The 17905-nt window shown below is 45.4% G+C and overlaps 1 protein-coding gene across 1 annotated transcript; it reads right to left on the bottom strand.

The window, feature by feature from the left end:
* Positions 1-10229: 10229 nt before the first annotated feature.
* On the bottom strand, positions 10230-17303 carry DCK (deoxycytidine kinase). Its single transcript, XM_002194341.6, has 7 exons — positions 17106-17303; positions 16178-16296; positions 15449-15642; positions 14659-14806; positions 13716-13831; positions 13152-13251; positions 10230-11499 (listed from the first exon to the last, which is right to left on the bottom strand). The coding sequence occupies exons 1-7, from the start codon at positions 17173-17175 to the stop codon at positions 11473-11475; spliced, it is 774 nt and encodes a 257-aa protein (XP_002194377.5). The 5' UTR covers positions 17176-17303; the 3' UTR covers positions 10230-11472.
* Between the last annotated feature and the right edge of the window lie 602 nt (positions 17304-17905).

The following is a 17905-nucleotide window of genomic DNA, read 5'->3' as shown; positions in this document are numbered from 1 at the left end:
GAGATTACAGGAATGGCAACTATGAGACAGCAAAAACCAAAAACATAATGAGCTGCAGGGATTACTGAGCAGTAACTGTGCTGTGTGTGTTTACAGAGCAATACTCCTTGTTTGGAATCACTGTGACTGCACACTCTGGCTAGATGCTGTGGGAACTTTTTTCCCCAGACACTACTAAACCTCAAAGCTGCTGCTAAAGCCTATGCAGGATGTGGTAAAATTTGTCAGGAGTTTAGAAGCCCTGCTCCTTTGCAAATCCAAGCACCACTGAGAAAACAGTGATGGTTTACAGAGAGAGGTGTCAGAGTGTGGTGACATCTCCTGATGACAGCAGGACATGGGATTAAGCCCAATCACACACAGTCCTCTAGTGAGAGTCAAGAATGGTCCTGGGCTGTGCCAGGTTACGTTCAGTCAGAGGAAGAAATGAAATTAAGCATGTCAACACAGGCTGCATTTTCCTTCTAGGGCAGATAAGGAGAGTGCTGGAGGGCTCTCAGCAGGGAAGGAGCACAGTTGGCTTCAAAAAGTTGTGAAATCTTTGCCTATTTCCAACCAGTGCCTCAGTGATGGGAAAAAATGAGCAATCATTCCTGGACTGGAAGGAAAAAATAATTAGCTTTCCCAAATCATTATGGAAAATAAACCCAATAGTAAGTCATACAAAACCGCCATCTGCCTAGCAAACCTCAAATGACACAGTAAACTTGGTGAGAACCTCGTGGAAGAAGGAAGCTCCTTTTGCTTCTTCCTAGCTAGTACCCAAACAGCTGGGGGAGTTACTGATAAGTTACCCAAATCCCAGTTACACCAGTTAACCTATAAATATAAGGAAGAAAGACCTGTTGTGAGGAAGGGGTCAGAAAGTCTCTTGGCAGAGAGACTTATACACTTGGGATCATCACACCATCACTATTTAGATGGAACCCCTTCAATCACAGAATCCAAGCTCCATGAACATGTCAAGCAAAGCCACCAAGTCATGGAAAACAAAAGAAATACTGAGAGTGGGCAGGTTTAGAAGAGATATTAGGAAAGAGTATCTTTCCTGTGGGACAGGGGAGGTCCTGGCACAAGCTGAGCAGAGAAGCTGTGGGTGCCCCATCCCTGGAAGTGTTCAAGGCCAGGCTGGACAAGGCTTGGAACTATCTGGGATAGTGGAATGTGTCTCTTCCCCAGGCAGGGGCTGAAAGATGATGATCTTTAAGGTCCCTTCCAACTCACACTGTTCCTTGACTCTGTGATTCAGGAGAATGGAGTTACAGAAGAAGATTACAAAGGGTGCAGGCTGCCTTTGTAGAAAAAAAAAAAAAAAGACAAGGAAAATCTTAATTAGCAAATACAATTGTGTAGAAATAAATTCTGTGCTCCTAGCATGTGGGAACCTCATTCACTAGAGCCAATCTGTGATCAGCTCCAAGCTTTACTAGAGGACTGTTTTGATGTGGCCTGCTCTATCAATAGAAATCCACAGTTCAGCAAAGCTACTTTCAAGTTTTTAAATAACCTTTTAAGGACTCTCTACTGCCTCCTAACTTGTTCCAGCCACTCAAAAGTCATGTATCACACATCCAGCTTTAAAAAAATCAAATAAATGAACACTGATGCCCAATTTAATTGGAATATTGCTGCAAATCCCTGGAGATGAGGTTGTGCAACATGCTGCCAGGGGCAAGGAGAGCACTGCTGTGGTAAGCAATTTGTAACAGCAGTCAGGACAAGTGAAGAAATCAGCAGTGGGGCTGGCTTGGGGATTTTCATCAGCCTCGACAAAGACTCCCTGCTCTACATGAATTATAACCAAATGCCTTCCTTACAAGGAAGTCATAACACCCTTTTCCTTTTCTTAGGTATCATCTAAACATACCCAATTCCTTACCGACAGGAGATAAGCAAAGAGCTCCAGGGTGAAATGCATCTCTAAATACTACAGCAATGCCAGCTTCACAGAGGCTGTTTTTCTCCATGTTATTTTATATTTGCAGTATATTTTTCATCTTACTATCCCAACAATACTGGTTTTACATTTCTAATATAATTTTTTCCAAAGCAGAGGAAAAAATTATATTAGAAATCCCACATCTCATGATTTCCCTTCCTACCAGAGCAGAACCTGCCTGCGGGGGGGAAATCAACTTTCTCACATGCTCTTTTTGAGAAGCTGAGTGGTATCTTAAACATCTCCTTTCTCCATCTCCCATCAGTGACTGGTAAAAACTGAATTCACTTGTGCTCTAAGCCAGCAGAATTCAGTTACCAAGAAGGGGAAACGGAAGAGAAAAACTACACAACTCATATCCAAAGGAAAATACAAATATTTCAAATGTATGAGTGTCAGAGGAAGCCACCACCCTAAGCCCTTTCATTAAACATTGACAGAGTGCTCATCTGCATATCTTAATCTCGAGCAAACAAACCCAAGTTTGGAGTCAGGTGTGTTTAGCTGGATTAGAGATCACCTTCCCTCTCACCCCACCACATTTAGGGCATGAAATGGAGATGAGAGCCTCAAAAACACCATCAGGTTTGGGACTGATGGCTCTCTCCCAGGTCCTTTCTCAGCATGTTTTCCTGACTGGGAGATGCTATTAAGAAAACAAACATAAAAACCACAGGCTAACTTGGTGGGTTCCTCTTTGACAATACGCTATGTGCCGGGGGGAAAAGAAAACAACAAACTTTCATTCTCTTACAACATGTGCTTAGCTAAGCCCCAGTTCAAATAAACAGCTGTGCCCAGACCTTCGCTCCGAGGGCAAGCCTGTGCCATGAGCTCAGCACACCTCTGCCTTGCCTGACGCCAGCAAAGGGCTTGTACAGTGAGCACAGCCTTTCCTGGTAAAATCTAAGTCTTGCTGCAAGAAATTATTCCAGCTTTTCCAGGCAAAACCTGCACTGACAGAAAGTTTTTTAACCAAAGCAACTGTGCCAACAGAAGACAAGAAAGGCTGCCAAGTTCATTGTAATGGCCTTATTTAGGTTAACCTGTTTACTGGGCAGAGAAAAACCATCAGGAGATCCCCTTCAAAGCTGCTCTTATTCATTAGCTCTGTGGGGATGTAAAGGCCTGACTCCACAACAACCACTGGAGCATCCAGCCCTTCACGAATGGCTTTTCCTACACACACGACCCTCGAGTGGCAGCACTGCCCTGGGTCTAGATAGGGAACTGATATGGCACAGCATAACTGAATTCATCATCACAGTAGGCTCACAGTAAGTCTCCTCAGCCCCATCAGCCATCATCTGTGAAGAACAAAACACCAAACACCTCCCTTGGGAAGTGGCCGGGACATAGAGATCTACTGGAGAGAAAACCAACGGTATTAAAATTCCTTGAGGGACTTACCCCTGCCTTTGTTCTCCCACTGTTGCTTACTTCCAATTCCAGCAAGCAGGAGCCAGCACAGAGGTTTTGCTGTGTCACTGGCGAGGCAGGAACTCAGCACCCACCTGCCCTCTGAGTGCTGAAGCTTTGGCAATCGCTCAAGGTAACAGGTTAGCAGCATGGAACTTTCCTAACCCCCACTCTGTCCCTCTTCTCTTCCATCAGATATTGGTGGGAAACTCCATACACTGCAACAGCTCTTCAGGCATGTCTTTAGGTGACATGTCCCACCTCTGTAGTATAATTGTCAGCTACAGAAAAACAGGTCAGTTTTTATCCTTCCCTCCTTTAGAAAAAACAAAAACCCCCACTGCTGAGCAGACCTTTCAGCATTGTACTTCCAAACATGGAAGTAAAATTCCATTGGTCAATTTACTCCTAATGTCTGTAAACCTGCTTGGTCTAGTCCCCGTTCACCCCATTCCCTCAGCATGCTATGTGATGTATTCTGCTTTATTCAGGTCACTGCCTACTCTCACCCCTCACTTGGCCATTCCAGTGAGAGACACACTGTAGCTCAAAGCAAGAGTTCCATCCAAGCTAACTTCAAGGGCCAACCCTCATTTTGACCACTGAGGGACCGAAAAGCCCCATCCTGTGGATGGGACTCTCCTCTCGTCACTGTGCAAAGCAGAGGCACTGATGAAATGCTGCTGTTGGATGACAGGAATGTCCCCAGCACACACTGGGAACTGCAGGATCAGAACCAGTGTTTTTGACCCCGCTGGAGCACAGCCCTGCTAGCACCAGCCCATCTGTCCAAGCCACCCCAGCCTTCTTTCCCAAGACTCCCGGTGGATTGTGCACAACAGACCTTCATGGATTCTATTCAGCAAGAGCCTACTTCAAAGTCAGCCTACAAGTACCTCAGCCTCACCCCAGATGACAGCTGTACTGTTTCCTGTAAGGACTCAAAGTTCCCCCATCTCTATGATCTGTTTCTTGGTTTGATTTCTGTGGAGCTACTTTGAATGAAGCTTCAATAACAAACATGAGCCAAAGATTCAGTCCAAGGCATCTCATTCTCATATCCTGCCAGATGAGCAAAACTGTGTGAGCCATATCAGGAGAATCAGCTCCACCATATGAGCATCCCCCCGTCCAACATCTGTCTCATTGAGAAATCTATTTCCCTTAACATCTATCTTAACCTCTGCTCTTTAAAAAACAGCAGTTGACAATTTCCCTCTAGCTCCTGCCATCCTCCCCACCACTTCCACAGCAGCTAAAAGGTTAAAAATACAGCCCAACCCTCAAGGCACACCTTGCTATCAGCAGTACAGGTGCTACTGATGACTCAGGGTCACAACAGCAACATGTCCAAGACCTCACACTGTCAGGCAGTCACCACAGGAACCAAGGATTTGCAATTACTGGCAGTTTGGGTATTTTTTCAGATACAAGTTCATTTTAAAACAGCCCACAGTCCCCTTAAAAATAAACCGCAACAACAACAAAAACTTAAAACAAACTACATAATGTAATTTTTTAACCAGATCAGAGACAGCATGAAAGGTTTTGGGTGTTGCCCTGCCAAAAAAAACAAAGTCCCCAAACAAAACATCCTGAAACCAAGGAGCAGAAGTGGAAATCAGTACTTACATTAAGAGGCCAAGAATTCTAGTGTCTACATTGAATTTTAAGACCTTAAGTGTTTCCTAGTGAAAGTAAAGATCATTTAAGGGACATCCTATTCCAGCCAGCAGGAAATGTCGTAGGACAGATCTAATCCCCTACAGAAATGTCTTCCAGGACCTGAAGCAATTACAGTTACCCAAGACAAAGATCAGAATGGGAACAGCCAGTACTTTAGCCTAAATATCCAGGCTCAGAGCTGAGGTGAAATGACAGCACAGTGCAGGTATCCCCATCCAACACATGTGCCGGTGTAGGGAAATGAAATGCAACAGCTCAGTTTGGCATGACAGACCAGGAAGGAGAACTGGGTTATATTCCAGCACTAGAGACAAGCAGAGTAGAAGAGAGAAAAAAAAAAAAAAAAACCCAAAGGCAGCCCAACAAATGCGGAGACAGAAAATTCATGACAAAAGTGGCTAAAAGGAGGGTTCCACAGAAGGGCTTTGAAAGATCCAGAGATCTTCAGCCTGTGCTGCACAACAAGCAAACACAATTGCTACGTTTCCAGCAATGCTTTCTGACCTCCTGCCAATATGATTCCAGCTGCATTGTACCGGCGATCCCAGAAGCAATGCTAACAGCAGTTTTTAAAGCCAACAGTGCAACCAGATGCTGAAGGTGTCCTCATCTGAGGGCAACTGGCAAGTGCAGACCGTCAATAAAACATAAAATGCAGAAGCATTATCACTTTGAGTGTATCATGGGTGAGCAACCTTGGGAGAAAAGGAAATTTTCAGACAGGAAGAGCTAGTGACTCATCTCCGGCATGGACGAATTCCATCAGTCCCACTGCAGGCATAGGCTAAGTCTAAGTCACTAAGAGATCTCAAGAAAGGCCATTATTTACATGCCTAAGTAACAGCAAACGTGTATCACAGGAGTTAAAGCATGCACTACAGCCGTGACATTTGGCAACCACAGTAAGAATTCCTTTTGAGAGTGTACCATGCCATAGCATTCCCAGAGCTCAGTCCCACCTATCCTAAAATGCTGAACAGGCTGGGAAGCCACCAGCAGTGGAATAACCAGTGTCGCCCTGTCCTCCCAGGAAAAGGCTAGTCCTGTGCACAAGCCGTGGTTTTGTCAAAGGGGAAGGGTAAACCTCAGCAGGAAAGAGCTGAAACTGTGAGATTAATCTGTTCTCCACAGCTAAAGGTCTAAGAATAGCAGGGGCACTCATTAACCATAAAAACCTGAGTGTAAGTTCATGCACAACAGCACAAGGAATGCTGCCAATGGAGAGCCCGACAGCTCCCAGCCTCAGGGAATCTCCCTTCACTCTTCAATTGCTCAGACTGCTCAGTTCCACAAAACAGAGCTATATTCCTGTGTCACAAGTCTCCCAGGCAGAAACCAGACTGGTTAAAACAGCACGAGCTGCACCAAACCCCCCCCAGGAAAAAGCTCTTCAGTCAGTTGACATGAGCCCACTCTCTAGACAACACAGCAGAGACAGCAAAGAAACTTTGGCAAGGACAAGCACACCTGGAATACCTACACGACTATGCTGGACCATTGCAGGAAAGCCTCGGGAAAGCAGCAGCACTGCAGATCAGGAATGATACCTAAAAAGCCAAGCCATTTGTGACTGCGGGTGTTCTCCTCACGAGGTGCAGCACAGACAGGACACAGGTGACTGACCAACAAGCCAGTCAATGACCTGAGGCCACTGTTCTGTGCCGAGGGCTTGGGGTAAAGGCCATGAGCGAGGACAACACCAAAGGTGTGGTTGAGGCTCAGCACGGAACAACAGCTATAGCTTCATCAAAGCAGCAGAGGCAAATCTGAAGGCAATGATGAGAAAAGAGCACACAGTCAGCATACATCCACAGCTGGTGCTGAAATCACAAGGAGGTAGGAAAAGCCTTGACAAGCACATGGGTTAATTCAGCAGAACTACTCAAAGAAGAGGACTAGAAAACCAAAGACAGCCGAGTGGAGCAGGGCAGAAGCCACATGCTCAAGAAGGATGTGTCTTTAATTTGTCTGTTACAACTTGTATCAGATCATGTTTCTAGCAGTTATTAAAATACAAGTCACAACAACTTAGAAGGAAATTGGAGATAAAAATCACAAAATACAGGATAGGAGAAAGCACAGGATGTCCTCTGAAAGAGCTGCAGTGACAACATTTTTGTAAATAACTCCCAGAAACCAACAGCTTTTTTCCAAGCCAGGCAGTACTACGAGCCAGCAAACATCCATGGTGCAAGCTGGACAACCTTGACTTCCTGGAGATCATATATGGCATGTCCAGCCTGCCAGGGCATTGGGAAGAGCAGTCAGCACAAATCCAAGAAATCAGCAACAGCCTGTAATCTCATTTAGCATGCACCATAGCCTTATTCACACTACTCTCAGATTCTCTATACCCATAAACCGAAACACAGACCAAAGAAAAGTCACCTGCATGCAAGACTCCAGTTTGGGCTCTGAGCATTCCATTATACCTACCTAAGGTAAAATAAATTCCTGCACTGCTTACTCCCAGTGTGGAATCCACACTCCTCGTCACTGCTGGATTTCAATTGGCATTCTGGAGATGCATGCCCAGTTCAGGCTGCTTTGGCTCAGTAAGCACTGTGCATAGCCTCATTTAGTAGAGCTGCTAGGTGTTTTACTTGGCAGCAGCATCAGCCCTGCTCGGGGCTGTGTGTGGGTGAGAGCTCAGCCCTGAAGGCTGCCATGGCTCAGACCCAGAGGGATTAGTGTTATCCATGTGCTAATGTTCACTCCCTGCACAGAAACAGCTGCTGGCTGCACAGAAGGCCTTCTGGTGACCAAACCCCTGCCATCAGCTCAGCCTTTTCTAGTCATTCACCTAATCCAGCGGGGTTTGCTGGATTCCACTCCCTCCTCCCAGAGAGCAAGATTTATCTCATTCTGTGCAGTATTTATCCTCTGGCTGAGCGAGGAACAGACCTCTTCCTCCTTTACCTTTCCCACAGCCATTCACTGGTAAAGCCCTAATGCTCCTCTTGCAGCCAGCCCGGGGACTGAGACACAATGACCTCCAGTGGTAGATTCCTGCATGCATTTCTCCCCTTTATCAACAGGCTACAGGGATTGCAGCACAGTTTTGCCATCAGTTTGTATTTCAAGATCGAACTTCTCCGAAATTTCCTTTCCTCACAAATGGTTACAGCTTTCATTTTTTCTAGGTGAACTAACACAGCTAACATTGCACCGATGGCTTTTAATATCTTTTAAAAAAAATAAATAACTTCCATGGGCCATGAATCTGGGCCAATGGCATCAGAGCATTGCAGAGCAAAACCTAAAACCAGGGCTTCCTTCCTTTTCCATTATTTAACAGCATACTTCAGACCTACAAAACAGCACATCAATTTTAACTAATGCCTCCTCCCACACTCCTGAAGGTACGGGGAGATATCAATATTTTAAAGACAAAAAGAGTGAAGCTAAGAGTGATTTATTTACTCACAGTCACGCAGAGAGTCTAAACAGGAGCTGGAAAAAACCACCTGGTGGCCTATACACTTGGTTATGCTGAAACCTCTTGGCAAGGGCACTTGCAGACTGTGTTTTCCTAAGATATACCTCATTACTGCTGCATACAAATAGACTTCTCTGGTCTACGCATAACAGTTCACAGCGAGTTTCTCCTGGGTAATTTTTATTTCACAAAGAGATTCTTGAATACCTAATTACTAGAAAAAGAACAGAATTAATTCAATACTTACCATATTTATGTACAATTCTGTTATTACAAAGTCTGCTTAAACAAACAGAAAACAGTACTAGTAACTGACACCAAATTATAGAAAATTAGGTTCTACCTACAAAACTGGTAGCTATTTTAAGAAACATTTAGAGATGAGAAGATGAACTTAAATAAACTTGGAAGAGAACTTAAGAGAACTTATACAGAAAACAGCCACAAGGACTGAGACTAAAATGAGACAATATCAAGATCATTGCTCACACGGGCACCTGCATCGCAATTAAAACCCTACTAATCAGTACTTCAATCTGCTTTCTAACTGGAAAACAAAACAGCATCCCAATTTTGTTTCCTGATCATGATAACTCTTGATTAAAACAAGCAAGCATTCCTAGGCAATTCCATCAGAGTATCTCTTACCCAAGGGAAAAGAAAGGGACACAACATCCAAAGGCTGAAAAACAATTCTCACCAAACAGCAGACACCAGTTCAGAAATTTTTCGCATCTCTAAAAGGCAAAAGCCAACACAACAATCCTGGTTTGTTGAAGCCTGGGAATAGATGTAAGCAAAGGAAATACTGACAGGTTCAGAAGGCTGAGGTACTGTTGGAGCTGAGGTCTAAGCCGAGGCACAGGCAGACCAGTCTCAGGCCATCTCTGCTGCTGTCTGTGCTGTGTCTGTCCTACATACAAATAACTGCAGCCTCGTGTGCTCCAGGCCAGCAACTTTCAGATCCCCCAGGAGCTTGGGGGCCAGTGGGGTGTGTGTTTGGGGTTTGGCATTGTTTTTTTCACCGCAGCAATTAAAAACATTCTTATAATTGGTCATGACTTTGCTCCTTCCAACCCAAACTTGGCAGGCAGAGATTTTGTAAAGCTTTCTGGAACAGGCTGCAGATAACCTGCCACAGAATTTCTGAGTGCTCTCTGTGATGGGTTTCAAAAGAAGTCTTTATTAGAACTCAGACATGTTTACTTCCTTGCAACGAGCACTGTCATTCCAATTCCTGTAATTAAATCCACAATTTTGACAGCTGAAACTGTAGAAATAATTGCACTGTTAGTCAAAATAAGTTGTTACTGTTCAGACTCTTGCCAAGAATGCTTTAAAAGCTTGTACTATGTGTTTCAAGTAAATCTGAACTGAATCTTCATCCATTCCACCTCACTTCCTTTCTGGAGCAAAGATCTTAAAATCTTTCCTTACTGTGCAACCTTCAAGTCCTGCACAAGATTTTCGGCCAAGCTACTGCTACTTTCTGTACAACATAAATATTATACAACGCTCTTGTTCTGAGAATTATCACACACACAATGCACTTGATGTAATCCTGTGTCTCTGTCCCATGAGTTAATTTCCCACACATGAACAAAAAAAAAGTGAAGTCAGTTTCTCAGAAATCTTAGAGAATGTTTTTACACCAAATACACTCACAGTACCAGTATTACATATGAAAAATCCACAATATTACTTCTTTTATGAGACAAGAAGCCAACACTATTAAGCACTAAGAAGTCTTTCCAACCACTTTTATTTTTCAGCCAATGGTTAGGGAATGCCAGCACAACTCCAGCCATAAAGGAAGAAATCTCATTTCCAACAGGCAGGTATCAGAAGCACCACAGTATACAATAAAAAGCTTTACAATAAAATCGTGCCTTCAAAAAAACACTCAGAAGTGTTTAAAGCAGAACAAAGCAGCTCATAAAACCCAGCACTTGAGATGGGTAGCCTGAAGTTTGTTTTCTGCACCTGGAACAAGAGGCTCAGGCAGCAGCTACTCCACAGAGGTCTCCACTTCTTACTCCAAGCAGGTGAGACTGAAAAACCTACTTTCAACAGTGCAGGATCTGGGATAAGCACCCACAAGACTCAATGAACACACTGAGCAGCTGGAACAAAAGCAGGAAGCCACCTCTCCCATCCCTAATGCGATTATGGTATGGTTTAGCAATACGTCATTTATAGATGGGAGGCCGTTTGCAAAATGCCCTTCGGCCCAGTGCAGGGCCTAGCAAGCAAACATACTCCTCTCCAGGAGAAGAGGAGTGACCAGCAACAAACACAGCCCTGTTCTTAGAAAAGCTAAAAAAATTGGTAAAAAAAACCCCAAACATGCAAGGTAACAAAGTCTAGAATATCCTGGTTTGCAGTGCATAACAGAAAAATATATTAAAAAATCACTTGCTATATGCAGAATCTCAGTCACATTTGGCTTAATTCAGTGTATTCTACGAAGAACTTCTTCTATGAAAAGCATCAGAAAACATTTTTGTGTACTTTGAACCATAATATTCCAGGTTATAATAAAATGCCCTCAGCAGCAAAAATGGTTTTTACCTTTTACTTCCTGGGAGCAAGAAAACATCCATTACAAATCCATGCAGCCAAAAAACCAATAAAGATATCTAAAAACCAGCTACCTTGTTCAAAATTAAATAGCAGTTGGGCACAAAATAAATTAAAAACACCTACAAAATACTCTAGAACTCATTGGTCTGATCAAAAACTGGCAAATCATCTGGCAATACTCAGAATCCTTGTCTCTTCAGAATCTGTGCATGTCACTTCCCATCATACTGAACAGACGTACCGATTTATTTAATAATTCCCCTATTCACTAAGTTTATTTGTTCCTCACAACTGAATCACCAGGACTGAGTCGTGCCTCTCCAGAGGCCTCCTATAAAAGAAGGAAGAAGCTGCACTTGGACCACACAGAAGTTTGGAATGGTTTGACTCTGCACTTCAAAGAGGATTACAACGTGCTCAAAAATTCCTTGACCTGCAAAGAGAAACAAATATTGTCAATCACACTAAGTGTTTATCAACAGAAGTAGGCAGCAAGTATATTTACCTCTCCTCCGCTTTATGCTTTGCTACAACCTAAAAAAACAGGGAAAAAGCAGCTCTGGCTCGGCCATGCCATTACCTGTCCATCAAGAACATTTCCAGACATGGTACCTGTAATTTAGCAGATGCAGGGAGAGCCACGATGGAATGATGCTCACCTCTCCTGCGGTCCTGAACTAGAGCCCTCTGCCACAAAGGACTGCATTACAAGCAGGTGTCACCCAGACAGGAGGAGGATAATGGCCACCTCAAAAGAGCTGTCATTTGGAAACCATAGAGTCACGCCCACTGCCTGCAGCACACCAGTCGGATTTAATGCTGGTGAACAACCCAGGGCACCTAACCGGGATGTCCCTCGGAACCTGAGGCTGGCAAAGAAATAATGAAACAATACCTACCAAAACCACACTGCTCGGAGAAAATCCAATACTGGAAATCAGTGCCAAGCTCACAATGCCTGCCTTTAAGTTTCAGGAACATCCTTGGAACTAGGCTGGGACACAGCCCGAACTGGGAGTATTTTCTTCTGTCCACTCAAGCCAGGCTACTCCCAAAAGGAACCATTTTTAGAGGACATGATGCTATTCTTTTGGCAAAGGCTCTCCTACACAGAGCCCATCTGCAAACACTTTGTCCAAATTCTTGATGTGAAATGGAAACAGATCTTGGATCACACTCTCCAACTGTGACCCTTCCCTTCCCAGGCCAGGGCTCAAAGAGGTGGGGAAAAAAAGAGGTCAAATCCCTTCCTGTAGAGAAGGGAACACCGAACTGTGCCAAGATTAACTTGAAAGGCACCATGAGAAAGCCAATCTCTACTTCAGAGAGTAGCACCAGTACTCCTGCATGGAAAATCCTGTCAGGATTTACACACCAGGCCCAGTTTCAGGATGAGCATCACAGCAGAAGGAAGAAGAAAGGACACAGGCTCTGGGTCCTCACACAGCACAATGGACCCAGCCTCATCAAGTGTACCTCTTCCCTGGCTCCATTTAGGAAATGCCAAAAAATAGGGCCAACACTGGGAATAGGCTGCTGCCAGATAACCTGATAGCTACCCCAGAGAAAACTCCTGCAAAATCCATGCTAAATTGCTGAGCTTGGCCTTATCTCATCTTGTGCAGATGGGAAGCATGCTCCCTCCACAGCTGCCATCTCCGGTCATTCCATCGATTAACTAGCTCAGCCAGCAAGACTGGTTTTAATCAGGTGAACACTTCCACTCCTAGGTGGATCAATGGAGATCAAAGGACTAAGCTGCTTTTCTTGTGAAGGAACACTTGATTTCTGAAGAATGGAAAAACATGTGCAAACCATGCTGAGGTCTGTAAGTCATTGCAGCTACTCAGATCAAAGTCAAGTTGTCCTCACGTGACTCCCACTGGGATTTAAGTACCGAACACCTGAGCAGTTAAATGATAAAGGTTTGGCTTAGCTTTAAAATAAGCATTGCCATAGCATGTAAAACTGTTCATTACCTGAACGGAACCCTGTGACTTACATATTTTAGAAGGATGATTAGAGTGTAAAGTGTATTTCCAGAGCAACGTGAATCGTCCGTTTGTACTGCTTATGAAATTTTACCTTGTCGATCATGTGATCATATCTGTCCTTTTTGCCTTTGAAGTCTTCGTTAACATCAAGCGTTAAAATCGGAATTTCCTGAAGATAGTCAAAATTTGTTCTGTATTGGGAGAGGAACAAAGCAAATATTAGTAGATGGAAATAACGGAGAGAGCAGTCAAATCCCTGTCAGCATTTTTATTGTTAAGAATCCCACATGAAGAACTGCCTCTATAAATTACAGCCAGGAATTCTGAATTTTACAGCATGGCTCCTGGGACACAGCAGTGATTCCCAGACATTCTGCTCCCCCAGCACCTAACGGAGTAACAGCACATTTTGTGTTAAAGCCAGTTCAGCTGAAGCCTTTGCTGCTCAGAGCTCTGCGTGAAGAGAACCTGTCATTCCAGCAACAATGAACATGCTGGAAAGACAATACTACTAAGGAAACACTGATAGAAACATGCCTGCAGCTCAGATTTACGTATTATAAGAAAAGCTGAGGTTTCACTGGTAGAAAAAGCCACACAGAACATCCTTACAAAGATTTATCCATGCTCAAAGAAACCACTCAACAAACCCTACCGCAGTGTCCTGTGCTGGAGCCAACTTTCATGTTTGTAGTGAAGCTTCTCCAGATATTCAATGGGGATTTCTTGTTCCTCATCTCTTCCACGCAAGTAAATCCTATTCAAACATTTCTAAAGGCAAAATATAGTAAATAAAAATAAGTAAATTGCTGTATTGCATGCCAAGAGCACGGAAATATCCAAATTTAAAATAACCAAATGTTTAAAATCATTTGTTCCCATCCTGAGCACACCTAAAGCCTCAACAAGCCAAAATTGTTTGAGTGTTGTACTTTGCAATTTAAATATACGTTCTTTTCCTAAATACAAAAACAAAAAGCCCTCAGAGTTACTCCAGTGTGTTACATTCCACAGTTTTTTACAACCATAACAAAACTGAATGGAAGCTGGAAGCAAGAAAATATCAAAGTGATCTGTAAGTTCATCAGAGCTCTTTGAACTTCATGTTTTTCTCTTGTTCATGCAAATTTCACACTCAAAGGAGGTATTATTCTGTTGTCTCCTTTTAAACAAACATTAGATGGCCCAAGATAAAAGCATGGTCATAAGGTGTGGGGGCTTCACAGACCACCCCCACATCAGCTCTAACATTACTGGAAACTGTTGTATCCATTCCCTGTACAGCTATATTCCCCATGTAACAGCTATTCCTAGAGGCATTCTGTACTTTCCTGCAGTCGCTTGCTTTATGCCAGTGGTATTTTCTAGTTTACTGTTCTCATGTATTGTTTGTAAAATGAGAAAATCATTACCACCACAGCTCTCTTTCACTGTCTACACACGTCTACATCTGAAAGAGCAATTTTTTGTTTTGTACTTCCAGACATAGTTACAGCTCAAGTACTGCAGCCTTCAGGGGAACAGCGCAGCCTGAGCTGAGCTCTGACAGGCCCAGAAGACAGACTTGTGTTTGGTGCTGTCACATTCGTAGCCCTCACCTCAGGAGTGGCTCGGAGATAAATGATCCCATCCAGAGCCAGCCTCGAGCCAAACTGTTTATTCATCCAGTCGTGCCAGTCCTGGTAAATTGTCCACTCGGTCTCGTTCATGCAGTCAGACTCGTATAAATTAGCAGCAAAGATGTACCTGTGGATATTGAAGCGACGGAAACAAAACTTCTCTCGGACACAGGAATCCCTCAGATTGCCTCAAACACAGTGACTAGAGAAGAAGCTGAGTGGTAACACTGCAGCATCTCTGACCATCTCCTGGAGTGGAATAAACAGCTGGTACTCCGCCCCTGGAGCTGTGTACATGAAGACCACCAACATTTGCAACTCAGGTGAACAGGAATAACCCACAGAACAGTCATTTATTTACAATAAATTAAAACACACTAATTCATGTAATGTATTACAAGAGGGGGAACACCTAAGGATAAAGGGGTGGAATTCAGTGACCAGGTCTCACCTTCTGAATCTAGAAACACAGGATGGGGCATTTATTTGGACATTTTCCTGCTGGCCATAAACTAAAGCACAAGAAGTGCTGCCTCAACATGAGGAAGAACTTCTTTCCAAGAGGGTGGCCAAGCACCGGCACAGCTGCTTAGGGCGGTCACGGAGTCTCCCTCTGGAAGCATTTCAACCACCTGGACACACTCCTCTACCACCTGCTTGAGGTGACCCTGCCTTGGCTGGGGGCTTGGAGCGCAGAGCTCCCTTCCAAGCCCACACATCCTGTGATTTGACTTGGGAGAAGTTTCCCCTGCCCCTCGAGGGCCCCTACCTGTCGCTGTAGACGGAGCGCTCGAAGAACACCACGGGATTCTGCACGTCCCCACGCTTGCGCTCCAGGGCGCCGAGCTGAGCCCGGATCCTGCTGAGGCAGGCGTACGTCTGGAAGGTGAAGGCCCAGCGCTCCGGCTTCTCATACATCATCCGCAGAACGTTCCCGCCGCTCCTCTGCGACGTGCTCAGCTCCTGGGCCCGCGGGAAAAGGAACAGACTGCTGATCCTGGAAAAACGCAGCTGAGGAGAAGCCAGGAGCAAGGCGTGCCCACTCAGTTTTACACTGAGTTAACCAAACGGCATCGTGCTTTCTGGCAGGTCTAACAAAGCTCTCCAGTCCCTCAAAAGCCACCTGCACGGGAAGCAGCAGCTGGATTGCCAACGCTTTTACAGGCAGCTGGGGGAAAAAACCCAACCACTAACACCAAGTGAGCAGCAGCTCTCGATTTCCTACGCACACTTTTCATGGCACAGAAACAAGCCTCTGCACTCACCTGGTTAGTTCACAGGGGCTACAAGTAACTCTTTACCACTTTCAGAAATGACATGTGATGTTGAATATTTATTCCACAATAGACCAAACAGACTGGAAAAGAGGAACTCAAGACATTGGGAAAGCAATCAGCAAAAGCATTGCTATCACAGAGTCTGCAAAATACTCAGTCAGATGGATATACTAGTATGCTGAAATCAGAGGTACATTCGGCTTTTTTTCCCCCTCTTTTACCTCACAGTCGTCTCCAGAGCTTTGCTGGACATTGCACCATCTAGCTACAGGCTCGGGAACCACTTCCCACTCCTCACCGGCTTGTTTCAGAATATTCACAAATGTGGATTTCCCTGCAGCTGTAGGAAAAGCATCCAGGTACAACGTCAGTGACAAACCACCCACAGCAGCGTAATTTCTAATGTTCAACACTGCCTTCCACCCCCATAAACCACCCTCCCACACCCACCATAAGCCAGATCAGTTAATGGAGCAACAGGGTTTTTGTTCATCTGAATTTAAACAGGCTTGACAATAGGCACCTGGTGATATTTTGAGGTGTCCTGTGCAGGGCCAGGAGTGGGATTCAGAGATCCTTATGGATCCCTCCTAACCCGGGAAGTTCCGTGACCCTGCGTGCTTTCAACCACAAACGGGAAAGACGTGCAGAAAAGCTTATCCTGGACTCCCACACCAAACAGGTAAATCAGTTAAAAACTGTAATAGAAAGCTTTTTTTTTTTTTTTTTTCCCTCTCAAATCTCCTTTTTTTTTTTTTGCGGTGTCAGGGTAAAGTCTCCGACATTATGAATTGGCTTTTGCTTGTCCCTGCTGACCTGATTAAAAGCCTTTTATGGAAGGAAAGGGCCAAGAAAATCTTGTGGCCCCGCTCTGCCGTAGTGGAAGGAGGCAAAGGGGGAAAAGGAGGATAAAAGAAGAGAAAAAGTGGGGGAAATAGAGGGAAAGGGCAAAGAGGGGAAAGAGGGATTGAAGGGAAGCGGTAAGGCAGAAGCAGAAGGGAGGAAAGAAATCAAAAAAGACAGGAGGCAGGCAGGCAGTGAAGAGTCCGCTCCCCCAGACACGGCCGAAAGCACCGAGCGCCGCGGAAGCCGCCAACTCTCCCTTGGCCCATCCCTTTTTCCCCGCGCAGGAGAGAGGCACCGACTCACCGATGTTGCCCTCCACGGCGACCTTCCTGAGGCGGCGGTCGGTCCGGCAGCGCTTGGGCGGGGTGGCCATGGCGGCCTGAGGGGGCGCGAGCTCCGCCCTGAGGGGGCGCGAGCCCCGGCCTCGCCGCGCGCGCGCCGCCTTCGAATTTGGCGCGCGACAGCCCCGCCGGGGAGGCCGATGACGTCACCGACCGCAGGGGAGAGCAGCGGAGCACGGAGCGCATCGATGGCGCCGCCAGCCGCTCCGGTTTGTCGGCGCTCCCCCGCGGGACAAAGGGAACGGGAAACGGGGGACAAAGGGACAAAGGGACCCCCCGGCCACCGAGGGCCTTAAAAACCCCTCCGGGAGTGGCCTGGCACTGGCACCAGAGCTGCCTTGAAGGGAGATCGGCGGCACTCGAATTTAGAGGGCTGTTACTGAAAATAATTCTTAACTTTGGGAAGGAGTTCTTGGCTTTAGGGTGGAATTCTTTCCTTCAGCAAGGAATTGTTCCGTGGGAGGGTGGCAGACCTTGGCACAGGGTGCCCAGAGAAGCTGTGGCTGTCCCTGCATCCCTGCAAGTGTCCAACCCAGGCTGGACAGGGCTTGGAGCTGTCCCTGCCCTTGGCAGGGGTGGAATGGGATGGGCGTTAAGGTCTCTTCCAAAGCAAACCAATGTGGGATTCTGTGAAACCCTAAAACCTCCGAAACAGACACCGAACCCAAGGAGAACCAAGTTAAACGGGGGAAAATCCTGAGCCACCAGCAGCAAGGTAGTTGTGGCCCCAGATTTGTGTAAAAAAAAATCAAGTAAAAGCCA

Source organism: Taeniopygia guttata, chromosome 4 (assembly GCF_048771995.1).
Source record: "Taeniopygia guttata chromosome 4, bTaeGut7.mat, whole genome shotgun sequence".
Lineage (NCBI taxonomy): Eukaryota > Metazoa > Chordata > Aves > Passeriformes > Estrildidae > Taeniopygia > Taeniopygia guttata.
This window is presented reverse-complemented; position numbering and strand designations above follow the sequence as displayed.